Source organism: Stegastes partitus, unplaced genomic scaffold (assembly GCF_000690725.1).
Source record: "Stegastes partitus isolate 25-593 unplaced genomic scaffold, Stegastes_partitus-1.0.2 Scaffold2268, whole genome shotgun sequence".
Classification (NCBI taxonomy): domain Eukaryota; kingdom Metazoa; phylum Chordata; class Actinopteri; family Pomacentridae; genus Stegastes; species Stegastes partitus.
In genome coordinates, this window is record NW_007579999.1 from 212 (window position 1) to 21,319 (window position 21,108).

A 21,108-nucleotide genomic window follows, 5' to 3' on the forward strand; every position below is an offset into this window, starting at 1 on the left:
GATGGGATTCAGGTTTGGACTCCAACATGCTGGTATTGCTTTCTTTTTAATGCTTTTTCGACCGCTTTGGCTGTGTGTATAAGACTATTGCCTGCAGGCAGTCTAACGTTTTCCTCCAGAATCATAATGTTATCCTCTTTTAACACAATGTCATTTGCATCAACAAGGTTGTCTGGCCTGTTTGCTGAAAAATAACCCCAAAGCTTTACATTCCCAACAGCTGTGGAGGTGTTGCTCTTGGGGTTGAATGTTTCCCCTTTCTTTCCTCAAAGGAAAAGTTTCTGTGTCCAAACAACTCCCAACGGCCTCAGAGCTGATCACCAAACGCTTCCTTCTTTGTCGAGGTGAACTTTCTTGTGCCTGTCTGAGAAGTGAAGTCCTCTTTGGTGACTGTCCATGGACACTGGCCTTTTGTAGCTTTCGCTCAGTTGTCTGCCTTGAGATGCTGGTACCAGAACTGCTCAGATTCACTAGAATGGATCTGATTGTGACCCTTGGATTCTTCTTGGCCTCTCATACTACCACCCTTTCCAGTTCAGGCATCAGTTTTGGGTTCCACGTCCTTCATATTGTTCACAGTGTGGAACTCCTTGTACTTTTTGATTACGCATTGTGCTGTGACCATTGGCACTTGAAAACACGTGGATACGACTGTATAGACTTTCATCTGTCTTGTGAGCAGCCACAATGCGGGACTCTCTCAGTGATGGATCCATAATTACAAGATCACTAAGCTCTTTGCTTTTAGCCATGGCTCGCATTTAATCAGTAACTGACTGGAGAGCCACTGCATCAGGTGTGCTCAGTTGTTAGTGTATTTGAATGCTTTAGAACATGGTAGAAATTGCAAGGACCATTTGAAATGTACAAAAGCTTGCACTTTGTCAAAAGAATAGTGATAATGTCACAAGGACATAGCATTTTTAGAAAAAAAGGTTTAAAAAAACATAGAAATTGTTAAAATATATCCTTAATATCGCTAACACACTGTCTTTTGTCACTTGTTTATTCCATTTCCAGCAAGAAGAAACCTTCTGATCAAGTAAAAAATCATGATAAATCAAAAACTGGTGTAAGTATAAATAATTCTGGGCATGATATGTGCATTGTTAAGAAATGGTTAATGAAACAAACACTGCAGTCGTCCAGGTTTTGTCTGAGGCTTGTGTCGATTAACAAAACATTCATAACTTCCACATTTAACCTTAACTGGCCACATGTTTTTTTTTCTTTCTGTGTGAGCTCACCTTCAGCAAAATGCTCCGTGTGCCAGAGGCCACAGATATTGAACTCCAGGAGAAACCTTGCGAAGGAGAGGGAAGAGGAGAGTGGACACAGAGAAGGAGTCAATTAGGTGGCTGTAATTATAGACCAAAGCAGATTGCAAGCAGATTGTACGCAGCTTTCAAAAACTGGGCCAGGACCCAAACTTGTGTCATGGGAATAAAGAAAATGGGTCCTCAAGTTATTCAGCAGTAATTGGTAGCTTTGGTATTTTCCTAACTGCATCACCAGACTGTTCCTTTTTAAATGAAGCTGCTGGATGTATTCACTGACTTCATCCTTACCAAGTCAGTGGAATCAAAAAATGCAGGTGATTTTCTAAATAAAAGCTCTCAACTCAACTTCATTTGTTTCATTTTTAGTCTGTTTTTATAAAATCCATCAGTATTGAATTATTTTCTTGCCGAGCATTAAACGAGAAGATCAACACCACCGTGGTGTCTGTATAGTAAATATGAATGTATTGTCTGCAGCTTAGTTGATGAAAACAGGTGGAAACAGCTAATCTGGCTTTGTTCAAAGGTATAAAACCTCCACCTACTCGCATTTCCAAAGCTCACTAATTAACATGACACATCTTGTTTGTTTAATCCATTAAAATGACTTAATTAATCATTTTTTAGTTTTTTTTTTTTTTTCTAAAATAACATCTTGGGATTTGCTGTGTGTGTACTATCAGTGTTGCCATCCAAGAAACAAAATTCCCTGAAAATAAACAGAATTTACAGCAGCAAATTTTTTTAACTATTTTATTTTGGATACGCTGCAACAAAAAAAACTAGACCAGCCAACTCTGGTTGCCCCTAGCAACACACTTACAGTAGGAAGTTGGAGAGGAACCACTTGAGGGTTGAGGCCAAACCATAGAAGGGCTGAAGAGATAGATGGACAGAATATATTCATTTCAGACTTTTCCAGGACCTTTATGGGAATATGACTTTATGCAGTGTGAGTTTATGGTACATACACTGAGAAGTGGACGGGCGCTGCTGACAGAGTGCAAGTTGATCTTACACATGGCCTGGTAGTCGAACAAGGATACCCTGAGGAGACAAGCCCACACACACACACACAAAGCAAATAGTGTTGCTCTTCTGTCAGGATTTCGCTGACTTACATTGATTCCTTGACCCCCTCCAGACTACCACACACAGTGCTGCATGACTGAGCTTAACCTTTACAGAAACCCTGATAGCTAACTCAACTTAGAAAAGAGAGAGAAAAAAAAAAGATCATCTCACTGCCAGAATAGCTTTTCAGAGATGGGATTGACCAAGATTCTTATTTTTGTTTTTTTCTAATCTGTGAATATGTGGCGCTTTTGCAGGTAGGACACACAAAAAAAAAATATGCACACAAATTACAGATGTGCGCATATGCAGATTGAAACATACACACATTGCCACTGGAGTCCATGCATGCTCAGAACCAGTTATGTAATATCCTGTGTCAAATGAAGCATGACGAAATCTTTTAGCTGTTTAAAAATAGCACATCACTCAAGAGATTTCAAACATAAAAGACGGGCAAAAACTAAGAGGGGGGAGAAGAAAAAAAAAATCCAGAGCTGTCAAATAAGCTCAAAGTGCAGCAAAAACAGGGAAGTAGCTATATGACAAACACCAAGATGGCTGAATGAACTGCTCTTAATAAACGACACAGAGCAGATATGAGCATCATATGGCGTATACGTGCATTGATATAGATACTAATGCATGGTGGTTAAGAAGCAAAATGAAAATAGGAAACATTTACACCTCCTGATTAAGACGATAGCCTGCTGTCTGCGACACAGCGTGAGGTGACGCATTCACGAGCGTGATTCAAATGCACAGTTTTCTGAGACACAAAGACAACATAAGATGGCACTTCACACTGCAGAGTGAGCGCCGAGGATCCCGTCAGAATCAGGTAACCTCTTGTCCTTTTGTAACAGGCAGACGAAGGAGAAAACAGAAACACAACTATCTTGTCAGCCAGGTGTTACCTTTTGAACATGCCCATTCGGATCAGCGTGGTCATCACTGATCCGTCAACCTCGCCGAAGAACCTCCCCGCCTATCGGGAGAGACAAAGGAAATATAAACACTGCAAGACAATCAGTGCGTCTGAACGTATCAGTGTCAGGTCCCTTCTGTGATGTTCATTCTTAACCCTTTAACCTCAGAGTGAACTGTGCGATCAATTATTCATTAATGTTACACCGTGTGATGGTTTTCTAGCGACATATGTTGCCAAGAGGTTCACATTCTATAGCCACTACTTCATTACATGCACAGTTGTAAGAAAAATATTAACATTTTTGGATTTAGATAAACGTTTAAAGTTGTAAATATTGTTTTAATGAGCTGTGCTGACAGAGCAATGTTGGTGATTGCATCAACTTAACATTGTGAGTAGATTAAAATTCTTATTTTTAGTGATTTTAAACTAAACTCAGCTTGTAATAAAAAAATAAATAAAAATTTTTCTTCATCATGAATTCAAGATTGCAAGTCCCTTCTCCTACCCATTTAATATGCCTGGAAAATAGCTTAGACTGTTTGTTAAAGAACTAGAAAATATTGCACAAAGGACATTTCAAGGTGAGTATCATTTCTATTAGAAATGAAATTCTTCGAAAGCAATGTGTCTACAAGTAGGTGACTTGCATAAAGAGGTGCTGATGCAGCTGATGGAAAATGTTGTACTGTTGTATGGAAGTAAATCAGTCATATTTAGCAGTACGCTTTGGCCATTCTGCTCTTTAATAATCATAGCAGTGGATAACAATGATAACATGTCAGGATTTTATGATTTAACTTTTGCTTTTTTGTGTAACTGTCAACCATCAAGTCTTTGTCAAGCCTGACATCTGCTTTTAAAAATTGTTAGAACTTGCTTTAACAGGTTTCCTGTCTTATTGTCTTTGGTGCCAATTGAGCTCTATGGAAAATCAATTCACTTGAAGCAAAAAAACAAAGAATTTTTAACCGCTGTATGTCAGAGTTCACACAGATGTAGCGGTTGTTCCTCTTCAGCTAATGTGCAGGATGGGTCATTTTCTACAATGTTGAATTCTTCCATTTACGTGTTCTACAGATAAATGAAGAATTCAAGAGAATATCTATTGTAATAGATTCAAACTTGACCATCGCACTACAAAACTAATGTCTTTATAAAGGTGAGAAGCTACAGGAGGGAGAATCGAGCTTAAATGATTGCCAACTTAAAAACTTACTACTGTTCATAAGTTTGGTAATTAGGTACATGACATTTGAAAAATCTTTTTAAATAATGTGGAAAAACGAGGTGAAGCGGTTTAATTTTTATTAGTAATCAGCATCTTGCTGAGTTAATCAGCACACGCCTCCCAACCAACCAGGGAAAACTTGTATAACCGCTTAAACAAAGTAAACAAGAGTATTTCCTAAAATCAGGCATTAACACTATTATATGATTTTATTCAAACCTTGAAAACACATATGGACATATTATAAGAGCCTGCACCTCATCAAAACCGTATCGGGTGTAAAAGATTTGCATCTGTTGAGAATATATCCCTTGTTCATGAGCTTCTGCCGGGTCAAATTTAATAAAATTAAAAATACTAAAAAAAGCCTTGTTTAGTACTGTTGTTAAGTTTAGTACTTGCTTCCAGCTCTGCAACTTAATGTGGACGTTTAAAAAGCAAAATAAAATGAAACCAGAGGACAAAAACAAAAAAACCGACCGAGCCCATTGCTGTGCTGCTTATGTTTTGTTGTGTTACGTAAGTGTCAGCTGGGATCTGCCGTCCCTTTTACCTCCCTGTTGTACTACTTACACAGCGGTGATTCACTACCACTGACTCATTTTACTGCTTAACACTGCTTATTATTGATAGCAACTGTGGGGAATGAAGCTGAACTTTGAAAATGCAAATATGTAAAATGTAATAATTGCGACATCACTTCAGGAAGTTGGGCGAAAACAAAATATTCGAAATGTATTTTTTAAACTTTAAAAAGACGGACCCTGGAGGCATAAAAGTCCTTCTGAACTTTAGCGATGGAGTGACCTCGTGTGTAAGCGAGTAGAGAAGCAGAAATAGGATTCAAGAGGTTTGCGAGTCTTATTGAAAACGGAGTTAGACACAGTGTCCTTGCTGCAGACTGGAAAGCTGCTGGTTGACAGAATAAGAGGGAGAAACTCTGGAAGGAAATCGCACATCACTACATAGATACATACAGATATAAATAGTGTAGTATGAATGTATTTCTAAATAATACACAGAGGCTTGTTTGGGGCTGTTCCTCTGTTTCTTCTCTGATGAATATTGATAGGTGGAAGAGCTCTCGAACAATCAAGTCAAAGACGGAAAAAAAACAACACTCCAGCTGTATTCTCAGTGTGATTGCGTGTGTGAGCTCACATCATTGCGCTGTTTAGAAATTAGGACAAAGCCATTATTGTCAATCACGTAGCAGTCGATATCCTGATATGAAAGAAAGAGAGAGAGAGAGAAACCAATTACTTATGTAAAGGAAAGATCTGTGTCAAACCCCACAAAGAGAACACAGACAGCTCAATGGTTTATATAATTCAATGCATGTATTATGAAGTCAGTTTCTTGCTTCAGTGGTTTCATATGCGAACAAAAAGATATTTGCTGAACTTTGTGGAGCTTGACTAATAAAACAATTTATAGTAAAAGCATGCTAGTTTGATTAATATGGCAGAGATATACTCACGATGCTGTCACAGCGAAGAGGACAGATCCCTTCCACGGATGAGCACTGGAGGAATAATTTCACTGTTAACGAGCTGAGAAAGACTTTTTTCACTGACAACATGCAGGTGAAAGTGCTGATGAGGGATGTGATAGGTATTGTTAGAGAAGGGCACGTTTGTGTATGTGAGGACGTGGTTTAAACACATGCTCTGTCTGCGAAAGTGTGAACCTGCAGCCAGTGTTGACAAGCGCATCTGTACGAGTGCGAAGAAATGTGTTGGCGAGAGATTGCTAATTTGCGCGAGATGTGTCGCGTCTACCTGGAACTTGTTTGCGAGTTTGCGCGAGTTTGATTTGCGCTTGTCTTTGAGCGCGTGTGTTCTGTTTTAACTGAGGTGTGAAGCCAACTTCACAGAACTCGGCAGGTGCTGAAGACGGTGAATTTGGTTTGTTGAGTGATGTTTTGAAAAATGAGGAGAGGGGAAATTATGCATACTCACATCCGTGTCGTTTGGCTGAGAAGACACAAAGACAGCAGCAAAGAGAGACAAAAACAAAAAAAAGGAGAGCATGAAGAAAAGGGAAGTATTACTGCAGTTAATGATGCGTAAGTCGATGCATTGACTTACACTGTCTCTGCTGCTGTTAGTTTACTGTTGAAAAAAAGCCACAAATCTTCTGCTCAAAGTTTTAAAATGGAATATAGATTTTCTTTTTCTCCTGAGCAGTTTTTCAATCACACACTTGAACAATTTCAACAAACATTTCCAGTTCTTTCTTCCATCAAAAGTATACATTTCCGACATACCAGCCTATGCAGGTGAACACAAACCTGCAACCTGACGAACAAAATGTGACAGTATTCGTCATGATATCAAACTTTTTCGTCCATCAGCACACTCTGTCCCTCAGCTCCTCCTGTTCCTCCATCTGTGAACTGGTCATAAGTCAAAATGTCGATAATTTCTCTGACTTTATGGTCCCGTTTTATGGTCGCAGTGTATGTAGGTGTCTATGGACAATACGTCTTTGGGATCACGGTCAGGCTAAATAGAGCATGTCCAAGTGTGAATGAGACAATCTATCATCCTTTTCAATCCCATTACAGCAAAGTGTCAGTCTTTCCCTCTGCTTCCCATCGCTGCCTCCTGAAATAAACTACAATTCAGTGGACCGATGGGAAAGACGAGGCTTCCACACACACACACACACATGCACACACACACCACATGCAAATAGTCTGATTTGACAAAATTTGACTGCTAATTAAAGCGAATCATAAAACCCTGCTAATGATTCCAAAAAGGCACAATATTCATTCACTGTATCAAACAGCTATGAAAATTCTTGTAGCTTCACTAAACTTTGGGCTAAAATTGTAGATTTGTTCCTGATGGTGGCACAAGAAGAGAAAAGTGTGGGATCAATAAATCAAAAATCTTCTTGGCAGCATCAATTTGTTCAACAAATTAACTGGAAAAGTGCTCATTAGGTAATGTAATTTGTGGACATGATAGATCTTGCGGTTGAATGAAAGTGGAAAAATTGAATCTATGAGTAAATGTGTAAATTTAATAGGAAAGCAACTGTTTTATTATATATTTTTGGTCTATAAATGGAAAATTTCACAATCTGGTAATCACAAAAACATCAGCTTCTGCTCATTTAAGATGGGGTGATGTGTGGTCATTAACATCTGCAATCCTGTTAATGAATTAAAATCAAAACTGTTTTGGAGCCTGTCTTTGTTTTTCTTATTTATGTGCAGCACGTTTTCGGTCTTTTCTATAACTAACACTTTGTTCCTCCAGCTTCTCGTGAACCAGCTTTCTAAATCTGAGCAGCGGACGAGAAGCTGTTTTCTCAGATTCGGTGTCGGTGACGTGTCTCGTCGTGAAACTCCAGAAGTCAAGCTGATAGCGAGAGCATCAATTACCACTTTCCATCCCTGAACTTCAACTCAACACATTCTCTGTGATAATCTTACTGAACGTTCAATGAAGTTTCAAGTGAGAAGCACACAAACATTTTACCATTTTATACCATCCTAGATTAAGTTTGTGGACTCAGATGCTATAAATTAAGAAAGATTATATTATATAAATACATTTTGAACCATAAAATCGTCTATCTTGCACGGGGCGGAGAGAAAAGTAAAATGATGTGTGTGTGTGTGTGTAACTGAACTAACAAACCTGAATGTCATATTTCCGTTGTTCCTTTTTCATACAATCTGCACCTCAACTTAATATATGTGGTTTTTGGAGGTTGATATTTTTTGTACTTTGATATTTGTTTATTGATTACCTTTTATGTATCTTTTTATTCTTTATTTTACTCTTATTATATTCATATCTTTATTTTTCGGTGAGAAACTTGCATGTAATGAAAAAGAATTTCCCCTCAGGGATAAATAAAGTCTTTCTGATTCTGATTGTTGCGATGCAGTGCAATCACAAACATAGAAACAGAGTTGAAAGAATACGGGATAACAGAGAAAGGGAGAACAGCTGAGTGTTCTTTGTGAGATAAAGCGCATGCCAAGGTGTGAATGGCAAAAAAATCTATCATCTTTTGATTCCAATTACTATCAGCTCACTGCTCTGCGCTCGCTGTCTGACAAAAATATAGCAGCGATGAACTGTGAGAGACATATGGGGCCTTATACCGTGGGATTCACACCGTATCATTACAAAATTAGATTTTTCAGATTTAAGTCTTTTTTTTAATAGTCTTTTTTTTTTAATCCCTTCCCATTTACACTTGTTTCGCTCTCTTTCACTGTCTCCAACAGATACGTAAGTGTTGAACACCCTGGATGGAGGCAGCAGACGGAGCACAATGTGCTGCGCGGTGACGTCAGGAGAGTTTCCTATTAACATCCTGACCGATTCCCATTAGATGGCGGTTCATGCTTTATTCTTACCCTGACTAATTCATAATTCATCCTCTAATAACTTCTTATTTTAACGTAGTCAACCTTAAAGGGCAACTATAATGTCAGAGCGGCTCTACTTATGTAACCCTCCCACTGAGATGTACAGAATTTGTGCAGGGACTTCTTTGCATTAATAATATCTCACAAACAGATAAAGATTAAGAAAAGTTGATGCTATTTGCAACTAAAACAACCCAAATGTGAGTGAACTCTATTTATCTTAACCAGCTACTGATGAAGTAGGACACAAATGAGGGAATAAACAAATCCTGCTTGTGCCTAAACCCTCTGGACCAATAAAGGCCTTTTTGATAGATGGCTGGTGCTGTCATGTGATCTGTTATTGTACGTCCTCCTGATGATCCGTCTTTCATTCAGGATGTACAGTAGGTGCAGCATCTTCAGCCCTGAGGGAGCTGAAGGCTTAAAATAGACTAAAGAGAGGATTCCATGCACACACACACACACACACACACACACACACACACACATATATATAGAGAGAGATTGATATGCGTGTACAGTCAAAACAAGCACATACTGTGAGTCCACGCACACACAAAACACTCTGAAATAAAGATCAAGTGCATGACGTAAAGATAAGATGATTACGTAAGCCATCGTAAGAGAAGGGAGAGAGGGCGGAGGAGAGGAGATGAGGAAAGGAGGAGACAGTGTATGAAAACTGAAGGGAAATCCTGGAAAACATTGACAAGGAAAAGGTGAAAAAACTAGGAATTTAAGCAGGAGTCTGAGTCAAAAGAGCTCACAGTGAATGACTTTGTATGCGGCATTAATCTAGAGGATAACAAGTCCACTGGCGATGATGCTAATGAGCTCCTAGCTGATGAATGTGGACATAACAACACACGTGTGCACAGATGGTCGTGCATATGGTCCCAGTCAACGTTACCAGCCATGTACGCAGCACTTTTCAAGCATCCACGGATACATACATACAGCCACGTGCCCACACTCGGGAGCTGCCGAGCCTCGCTGCGGCAGCTATCCATCACCTAATGGCCAGCCGGCAGCCTTAACGCTCTTTTAACTGCTGTCATTTACAGCCATGGGAGCAGAGGAGGAGAAGGGGGCCGGGTTATCAAACACCTGCGACAGCAAAAGTGTTCCGCAAAATTAAGCAAGTTTTCCCTCAATACAATGTTTTGTTGAAGGTGTGAAAAACCCCCATAGGATACTAAGATCCTTCACTGAATCCAGAGGTGATTCTCTGCACAGCATACCAAACAGGCACGGGTGAGAACAATTCCAGTGATGACATTTAAATCTTTCATTACAGTGTTTTAGGGTGGGTAAGCACTCTTTTAATGGTGGGAGCAGTGATACGGAAAACACTGCACGAAGCTTTGAATTAAACAATGTTTAAATGCTGTAATTACCGACTAATGGAGCTGAAAAAGAACCTATAATCATCTTTGACTCCTTGCCGCACTGTAAAATATGGTGTCAGAGTGGCCTGCTAGCTTAAAGAGGTACTGCTGAAACTCCCAAAGCAGACTTTGTATTCATCAGCAGCTATATTTCATATTTATAAAAGATAATTGAACAGCTTCATGTTCACTGACAGGACTTTTGTGAATCGGGGTAGTTGGTTAATGCTTAGAAAGCGAGTGTGAAATTTTAATGTCAAATCGGAAACACCGCATTGAAATCAAAGACTCAGAAGTCGGAGGACTCCTTTCATCTGACGGAAAAATAAACTATTCAAGGCAGCAGCCTGGTAAGAATTAAATCTGACAAAATCTGAAACTTCCTCTGGATTGGATGTGGAACCAAAGACGCTCATAATTTCAGACACAGAGGAAATAAAGACGGGGTTATTATTCGGGGGAGAGAAGTGCAAACTGATGATTGTGTCATTTGTATTCCACAAGCACTGTTCAATATAACTGCTGCAATTATAAATAGATCAGAAGTTTCTCACTGGTACCAGTTCAGTACAACAAGGAACCAACCAGTTCAGTCTTTTATAGGGGCAACAAATCCAATGCTACAACATTATAAATCTAATAAAACATGTCGTGAAAAAAATGTAAATATTTTGGGATTATATATGCTTAACTTGATAAAGGCAATGTACTGTGGTGAATTAATTAAGGATGCTATTGTGTAAAACGATTGGTAACTGTGTAAAATCATACTCACTGCTGGTAAAAAAAAAAAAAAAGAAAGAAATTAAGAAGTACTGGTATTAATCTGAATCTCTGAGTCTTAAACAACAGATGGACACAGCGAGGGAAATATTTGTTATAAGGATGACTGTCATGCTAAGCTGTGGACATCTGGGTTGAAACCAGACGTTTACATACATTCAGACTTTGAAAAAAGTAGCAATAAAAAAATTCAAAAAAATTCCCTCTCTTATTATTCTGGCATTTAGCAAATAGTAATAATTTTGGTCATTTTAGAGTGACCTAAAACAGGAAAAGTTTAGCCTGATTTAATGTCGGACATTGAGAAAAAAAAGGCTATGTGTCTTTTCATACACTGTATGTAAACTTCCGGATTAATATAAATATATGTATATATAGCTTCCGTTTGTTAGTTTTGTAATACATTGAAATCCAATACATCAAAAGTTTATTAAAAAATATCCAACATGGAAGCAATTATGCAGTAATTACAGGGTTTAATTCCTATACAATGAATATTGACGACCTACATTGATTAAACATTAAAAGATATTTACTGCTAGAAACTAAATGAAACTGATAAATAAGCACACAGTTGAAAACAGTTGACTTGATCTCTGTTATGATCAAGAGTGTGTCCAACCCTGAGTTGTTCTTTATTCAAACCTTTATCAACATCATAGATCTATTTTTAAAATCCAACTCTTCACAACCTCTCTTGTTACTTGTTTCAGGACAATTACTGAGATTCTCAATGAACACCGTAGACCTACCTGTGCTGCGATGGCCCAAAATCTGGACTCCATCAACCCCAGAGTCATCTGGACCCCAATGGCTGCAGAAAGAAAAAGAGACACATCAGTGAAGTAGAATAAAATGTACATAACCTAACATTTCTCTTTAATGTTAAGCAGCACTGTAATGTTGCAATAAAACACCAGTAAGATCAGTGGCAATATATAGATTGCATTAGTGGCAGCTGCAGTGATAGGCACAGCTGCCACTGCTGCGATAACACTTTCAGTTTAAGCAGTGATGGCTTTCGCAGCAAAAGTAGCCCTGCTGCTAGCCAAAAGAAAGGGACGCTTTAATCGAGCACTTTAGAAGAAAGAACATTAATGAGGCGATTAATGTCCCAAAGTGGGAGACTGTATCTCTCTCTTGACTCTGAGGCTGGAGGAGTGGAAGAGGACCTGCTGTACAGATCAGCTCTGCCTTCAGAACTCAACTTATGAAAATCCTTTTACAGTAACTGGCCTTCTGAGCTTCGCCAGCGCTGTGTGAACCGCCTATTCTTAGACAGTGTGTGTGTGTGTGTGTGTGTGTGTATCCAAACTCTACAACATAGCACTCTCAGTCACAAAACATTAAGCCTCGAATTAGTGTGTGTTTGCACATGTATATCCCACATGCGCACACACACACACACACACGGCGGCGGAGTGATTGCTTATGTCAGCTTAGGGCTGTATGTCTGTCAGCATTTTAGTCGGCGTGGTAATGCGAAAAGGAACTGTAATTGCATAAGTTCTCAGTGCACACATACTGTATACACCCACACACACACACACACACACACAACAAATACACACACTCTGCGAGGGAAGATATGACACTTCATATTAGCATCAAAGACTCAGCGTTTTTTTTTTTTCTTCTTTTCTCCAGCGTGCTTTGTACAGCCACTCAGGGAAAGCCTCCGCGGTGCTCACAAAACACATAAAAACACACATATGCCTGCACAAGCTCACCTTCCCTTCACAAATCCTCACACATACATGCACGCAGCATGACAGCATTTATGCATTTATTAATCTAGAAACAAATATAAATTTGAAAGCGTGTATTATACATGCAAAATCATTTAATAAAACACACTTCAGTGGTATCAGAAAGACATCAGCGTCCTCTGGATGGCCTTGCAAGTCCACGTCGCTGCATTACAGAAAATTGAAAGCCGTTTTTTCCCCCCCTTTAGGCCACGATTGTTTCCATTCATTTCCATCTGAAATTCAATTAGCATGAAAATGGTTTGAGTTGTGTAATCTGTCATAGTAAACATCAAGAATGCATCAGTTTTTGTGCTGCTGTGAGGCAGCAGGAATGACTCTAATCCAATGGCTGTCTAAAGTTGTGGTCAGATGCCTGAACATAACTCTCAATTATTCTCGCAAAATGCTATTAGGCGATGAATTATGGATTGCCGGGGTTAAGAATAAACCGTGAGCTGCATGTTCCGATGGAAATATTCACATTTTAAGTATAAGAATCTAATATATTCTGGTTTGTGTGTAGTTGTTTTTTCTCTTGTGTGTCACAGATTTTATCCAACCTGTTCATTAAAGAGGACTTTGTGGAATTTATTAAGCATGTTTTGTTATTTGAAAGTACAAGCACAAGTTTTGTTAATTTCAAGCTAATTCAAGTTAAAAAATTAAGGTTTTAATTGAAGAATTTTAGAATTTAGAAACACTAGTTGTCCAGTTTGAAGTCTTCTGTTAAAATGATGAGTTGAATTAATCAGCTGTGAGTTTAATCAGTTTAAACTAGAAACTAGCTGGATTTCTCACCATGCATTGTTTAAAAAAAATGATTGAATTTAGTCCCAAAGTTACTTCAAATTCATTTTAATATGAAGTAATGTTGTCCTACATACGGTTTTAACGCATACAGCTGATAATCTTTGTCAAATAAAGACTTAATCTTTAAAAGGAAAGCCAGTCTTTCTGTAGAGATTGTCTGACAGACGATCTCTGTTTATATCTTAAGTTGACTGAACTTGTCAGCTCAGCTAGTTTTACATTTCAAAACTCACAACATGCAGTTTAAACAATTATACTGCAAAATGAAATTGTAGAATTATTCAACCAAACTCATAATTTTTAAGGCAGCAGGGGGAACTTGAGTTTCTAAGCTGAACAACCTTGAAAAGCAGTTGTGAAGCTGAGCCGGGGCTGCAATCAGCCTGTAATCAGTCGTGTACACAGAAAAAGGTGGGGAGTTGTTTATCTGTTCATGCAGCTCGAACAGATCCAGGAAGATGGTTCAGAAATTCCAAATATGTTTTTGTGGAATGTATTCATATGTGAAGGAGGTAGAGTCAGTGGTGTTTTGTCACCTGTGAAGCAAAACTATCACACATCGCTCTCCATGTGGTATTCTTGATGCTCACATCTCTCCTCAGTGGAGCCAGTGACCTTGGAGTCATCTACCTCCACCATAATCTCAGATAAAGTGTTGGAAGGCCATTACATGGGGCAGCAGTAATCTGCCTTCTTTCCCTCTCTAAGTATGAGGCTGATAGGCCAAATCTAATTAAAACCACCACACTGATCCCTATGTGTGTGTGTGTGTGTGTGTGTGTGCTGCAATAGACGAGTGTCCGTGTGTGCACAGCTTGCAAGCATTTAACACTTAATGTGTGTTCAGTTTGCTTACAACGGTGTCCACAAGGATACGCATGACCTTGCATGCATGAAAGTGAAAATGTGTGCGCTCGTGAGCTTGTATGTGGGTGCGAGAGCATATCTTGTACACTCACAGTCTGACGTGCAATTAGCACGAGCTGCCAATCACAGTTGAGTACGCTTTCAACAGAAAATGAATTAATGAAGAAATAAATAAAAAATTTAAGCCACCAAGAGCTGGAGTTAATTGGTTATTACACTGGCGAGATAGAAGCATGAGAGACGGCGGGATGTGAACTGTGAACGACTGGTAAAAAGAAAAATGGACCTGGAACAGGGAGTAAACAATAAATTGTAAGCCTCACTGCATTGTTACACAGTAATATGCATATTTGCACTATTTATGTACTATCGAGTAACAAGTGGTTACAGAGGCAGAAAAAACGATGGACAGGCAGAATGAAAAACTGACAGATGAACAATTATAGTCACTGACAGAGTGCAGGGAAGACAGAAATATAACCACACAGTGCATAAAAACACTGAGTAAACACAATGTGTATCTTTATGGACACACTGTATAATGATAATAGGCCTGTAAAGTTAAGTAAAGACATTAAACATCAGATTAATGGGGGGAAAAAAATAGTGAATGAAAAACAGTAAGTATTTATAACTACTGTTTAATGTGCATGGCGTGATTCATATCATCATCATCCATCCATTATTTATACACCACTTAATCCTCACTAGGGTCGCGGGGGGCTGGAGTCTATCCCAGCTGACTCAGGGTGAAGGCAGGGGACACCCTGGACAGGTCACCAGTCTATCACAGGGCTACACTTAGAGACAGACAACCAAGCACACTCACATTCACACCTACGGACAATTTAGAATCACCAATCAACCTCAACAAGTTTTTGGACTGTGTGTGAGGAAGCCGGAGAACCCGGAGAGAACCCACACTGCACGGGGAGAACATGCAAACTCCACGCAGAAAGATTCCGGTGCCCCCACCGGGACGCGAACCGGCAACCTTCTTGCTGCGAGGCAACAGTGCTTCATATCATCATACTGCAGGTAAATAATTGATTATATCTGTTCAGAATGTGTCTTTTAATTTGATGGTTTCTTTCACCATAACTCCTGATTTTAGGTCTGCTCTGAACAGGCTGTTTCAGTGTCTTTAAAGCTTTAAATGCAGCTGAGATGCTGCTGACCACACCCCCATTCAGGAAGAAGACTCTGGCTGTGTCTGAAATCACCCACTATACCCTACATAGTGCACTATATACGGTGTTTGCCATTTTGTAGTGCTGTCCAAATGTTAAGTTACAAATGTTATACCCTATATAGTGCACTCAAAATATCCCACAATGCACCATGAAAAGTAGTGTACAGCCGATGGTCACCAACCGACCATCATGCATTGTGCGAAAGGAAATCCAACTAGACGATTGAGAGCGCGAAAACTTGTCATTAAGATGTAAATAATTTCCTGTTTATGTTTTGTTAAATTTTATTTTACCCATTTCTTTGCTATGCAATAAACTGTGAATATAACTTGTTTGCACTACGGTGCTATGGCACAAATCGCAGCTAGCGAGTGACGTAATTATTAGCTTGAGTAGTGTCCGAAACGTTGCTTTGCTGAGGTGCTCCCTACATAGTTCACTACATAGTTCACTATATACAGTAGTGGTCCCTATATAGTGAGTAGGGGGTGAGTGGATGATTTCGGACACATTTCTTACAACTCTCTCGCTGGGTGATCATTGAGCATGGAAATATCACCACATCTACAGCACAGCTGTTGTTTTTATGTGTTTGGTAAGCTTGTCAGACAATATTGCAGGTATAAAATTAATATTTTAGTGACCCAGAGGCGCAGCTTGGAAATGGCTATGAAGTAGGTTTCAGTGACTCTCTCAGTTATATGACAACAAAAATAGAAAAAAAAAAGTAAATTAGACAATCTACTATTTTTTCATCAAAGTATGTTAAAAGCACCTGTTTACACATTTGGAAAGCTTGTTTTCTTGGTTAGATTATGAGAAAGTCAGTGGTGACAGATGGCTGGAAGTATTTTGGTCGTCTAATCCTGATACAGGATGTCATATACAAACCCTAGTGTTTGGGGTTAAAGTTTAATGCTGTGTACACACACCATCCACGTCCCCGATAGCCGTGCAGTTCTATAAATGGCCGCCTGTGCATGTCCACACATATTTGGCATCGTTTAGTGCGTTTGTGTGGGTGTGTGTGTTGTGCTGAGGTGGCACAGGAGGTCAGCTTGTGTTAAATGACCAGCGAGCAGAGCCAGTGTTGATGGCTCCCTTAGCAAGACCCTGGAGTAGAGGCTAAATATAAAAGAACACACACACAAACAGAGTCAATAAATTAAACTGGCACAACGGCTAAAGTCTCCCGGTGCAGAGGGGACATCGAAAATAAGGCCACCAGTGAGGAGGTCGTTTCATTCTTTTGTGCTTCTCTTTCACACAGACGCACACGTACACACACAATAGGCAGCGGCATGCTTTTGTAATAGATGTGTGAAGCAGATATAATGTACACAATGGGGGCAAAAAAAAAGAAAGCAAGTAAGAGAGCGAGAGACCAAAGTAGTGACGCACAAAAGCACACACATACACATCAGAAAAGCAAAGAGAGCAGGGTGAAGGAAGGACATACACACAGAAAGGTTGTCAACGGGGCACAGAAATTGTAATTAAAGGGCCAGATTAATTGGTATAATGGACTCAGGTGGCACAGGTGGAGAGGGAAGGATGGAGGGATGACGGCGGACAAGAGGGAGGACAGGAAAAGGAGAGGACGAAAGGCAAAGGGGATGAAAGAGGATGAATTGATTTTTAATAATGTTATGAGCTGGAAACCCTTTTCATTCCAACCAAGCGTGGCTATTAATAATAGAGCTGGGGAGATCAAATGGCTGTGCTTGAGCGTGCGTGTGTGTGTGTGTGTGTCTCATTCTTTCACATATATGTGTGTGTTTGTTTTGTGCGTCTGGGTGCACAGACAACAAAAGGACTGGAGGCGGGAGGTGAGGAGAGGAAAACAGCCAGTTACGTAGGGCTGGTGTTTGCGTTCGTCTGAGAGCTACCTCTTAATTTAAAATTCACACCTACTTAAAAAAGCATAATTGCGGTCTATTAAAGCTCGACTTTTTGGTAGTTTAGCCATTATTCTTATTGGTAATAATAGCCTAGAGTACTCGCTGAATGAGTGCCTCTTCTGGTTGAAGTTTTTCAGCTTGTTTCTGCCTCTGAAAACACCCACGGATGGGCGCCCTGAGACTGAATTCACATTTTATACCCATCGTCTCAGTCTCCCTCATCTGTGTCTACTTCAGGTGACGGATGATTACACAAAATACTCCAGAGAACAAATTTGATCTCATTTTCATAGCTGTTGATGTTGTACACCACTTATTCTGAAACTTGTCCTCAAACACAATACCTTGGTGATGAATTGTGAGCCACTAAATCTTAATGGTAAACATCTAAACAAAACAATCTAGAAGGAAACATTCTTCTAGCTGTTATTTTTTTTAGCTTGTGTTATGTGTTTATAATACCGAGGAGGGGCAACGGAGCCCAAGAAATCTCTCTGTTCATCCACTGAAACCCTGATGTCCAAGTAATGCAACAAAGATGTTCCCTGTGCAAGTGAAAGCAGCATTAAATGGCCCAACAGCTACTGTCTGTGTAGCTGCAGCCAGTCAGCTCTGTTGCCTGTAACTCTATTCAAATATGTCGCAGCTAAAATTTAGTTTGGTGCTTCCAGCTGTTTGTGGAAGTCTTTTTTTTCCAATTTTATTAAATACCTGCAACATCAAACAGCAGCAGGATCCAAAGGTGGGAGAACTGCATGCAATTTTTTCAGAGACAACTGCTGAATCACAGTGCAAGTCTTATTTTTCATTTTTATGACAGCATTGTATTTACAGCAGTGGCATTATTGCATATATGTGTTACAAAACGTGGCCTCTCTTTTTATTTACGATGGCAACGATTAGCCAAGTAGCAATGAAAATACATTTAATTTTACCACATGTTGCAGTAGTTAGATTGTTTATCATCAAACATGGACAGAATTTTCGGTGTTAAAATACACTGTGGATGTTTTGCCTGAAGGTGAACTTTTTTTTTTGTTCAAAGACTCTGCAGCATCTTTAGATAGACCGTACCTGTATTCGTCTATGCACACTAGACACAAGCTGTCAAACAATAACCTGAAGCATACAATTCCTTAAGCCTCATTTTGTTTTTAAGTAGCCTTGATACAAAAAGAGCAAAACTGAATTCCTGAAATTTGTCAGTGGTCTCATCTGGCCACCTGGATGAAGAATTTCTGGAGGCACCAAGTAACTGATCCAGAAAGCTGTACTATTGCAGCGGCTTTGGACCTCATTTGAAGTATTGAAAGTGAAAATATTTGATTTAAACTGACCGTGGAAAACAAGATTGCTGTTTATCAGAACAAATGTCAGTGTTCTCTTTAATGTCTCACTCTTTTCTGGTTTCTTGCATGCATACAGATGCACTCGGTGTCGCACACGAACGTACACATTGATGCAGACAAAGAGACAGACAAAGCAAGAAAAACATGAACACAGATTATAGCTTTCTTGCTCAGAGATGGTATTTGGGTTCTCCTTCCCTCTGTCTCTCTCGCAAACACACAAACACATAATTACAGTTCTTATCGACAAATGTCAAACACTCATCAGTAAGATAAAATAGAGTGAGAGGCAGTACAGAACATTTTGTGTGTTTTTTTTTATCCTTTCTTCACCACATCTTTCTTCCCACACTGTTGGTATCACCTTTTAATATGAGGCCATTAATGTTTCCAAAGGTTTCAGACTTAGTCACGTCAGTCCCCTTTTAATAAAATGTAATAATAATTCAGTCCATTTGCATAAATTACTGCGGTTAACAACCAAGACAAGAAAAAAACTATGACATTTTGAGACAAGAAAACAGCATCAGAGCTCTAAACTGAGACGAAATGAATAAGACAAAATGGGATTTCTGTTAAATCAGCGTGTTGTTTTACTGCCGTGGTGTGCTGCTGATGAATGAATAGTACGGGGGCACTAAGATGTTTCAGTACACTATGTCAAATAATAAATGTGTTTGCAAGTCCAACACATAAGTGCTTCTTGTGTAACTGATAAATGAAGCCTTCTCTCTCAGTATTTTCATTAACAGTACGAAGGACGTTTGTGACTCAAGGGAAAACGGTATGCACGGCAGCGAAACATTGATCTCAGTGAAGTAAACTGCCAGTAGTGCTGCCAAGATACACAGTGTTTTATTTTTATTCAACGCATTGCAAATGTTTGGGTTTCATTTTGAAATTTTAATGGCAGTTGTTGTTTTGTTTCCTGGCTGGTCTGACATGCAGACCAGCCTATTAATGGAAAACTGTTAATTATCCAGCTATTATCCCCGTTGTTATTCTCTTGCTTGGTTCAGCCCAGTTCGGAGACATACTGCACAAAGTAGCGTAGAATGCCATCAAAACACTATTTGCAAACAGGCAATTACAAGGCAGAAGTCTTCACTAAGTGGTAATTTAATAAGCTCCATATTATACCTCTATATATCTAAGAAAGTCTATTTAACATATACAGTGCAGAAATGGTTTTGTGCTCTGGCCTCTTGCCATGTTTCAGACCTGAAGCAAATTCTACCAAGTCACACTGGATGAGGGCATCCTCCATCTGACTAACATATCCCCTCCCACGTACTTTTTCAAGGTTTCACAACCCTAACAAAAACTGAAACACACATAACTGAATAACCTTTCAACTCAAACACTGAAATTACTGTTTGTGTTTCCCAAAAGCAGCAGCGTTCACCAAGAGCCTCGGCAGATACCATGACTTTCTGATGGAGAGAGTTCAATAAAGTGATGTTGCCAGGCAACAAACTTTGTTCCAGCCAGTAAAAGGAGTTATTGCAAATTCTGGTCGACCGCTCAGAGAGAAACAGAGAAACAGAGAGAGAGAGAGAGAGAGAGAGAAGTTCAATAACAGCTGATTATAAAGATCAGGTTGAATAGAAATCCTTGATGTCTGAACATGCCCGCTCACGCATACCTACCTAAGTGCCACACATGCACAGGCGAGAAACACAAGAAGAAACGTGCACTCGCTGAACCATTTAAACTCAAATGCATGCTTAAATACAAATAAACAAACACACTCGCAGGAAAATTACACACATAGACATGGATAAAGAAACCCCCACATGGATGCACGACAACAGGTTAACGATTACAACTAATGAGCAACTAAACCTGACCTCAGACTTTATAAATGTTTTTGGGGACAACTTTAAGAGAACACACCTCTGTGCTAATGCTCACTAACCTCAGAGGAGTCGCCAGAGGCTGCACTGACATCACGTTACCAAAGCAACAGGCAGAGTACGGCGATTGGACGAAAGGATGATGACTCAACCTCCCTCCCTCCCTCCCTCCCTCCTCCTCCTCCTCCTCCTCCTCCTCTCTCGCCATAATCTCCCTCTTCCTCTCTCTAGAAGTGTCTCTCACTTTGTCGTGCCCAACTTTTTTGAATGCCAAGGATGCAGACTGCGTCGC

The 21,108-nt window shown here is 39.5% G+C and overlaps 1 protein-coding gene across 1 annotated transcript; it reads right to left on the reverse strand.

Annotated features, from left to right (window-relative positions):
- Positions 1-1,247: 1,247 nt before the first annotated feature.
- On the reverse strand, positions 1,248-14,289 carry LOC103374523 (voltage-dependent calcium channel subunit alpha-2/delta-3-like; the record flags this gene model as incomplete). The annotated part of the gene is made up of 9 exons (XM_008304622.1): positions 14,241-14,289; positions 11,842-11,903; positions 6,478-6,492; positions 5,997-6,041; positions 5,678-5,740; positions 3,272-3,342; positions 2,252-2,327; positions 2,104-2,156; positions 1,248-1,303 (listed from the first exon to the last, which is right to left on the reverse strand). Coding segments are annotated over exons 1-9 (490 nt in total), but the record flags the coding sequence as incomplete, so codon positions are not given.
- Between the last annotated feature and the right edge of the window lie 6,819 nt (positions 14,290-21,108).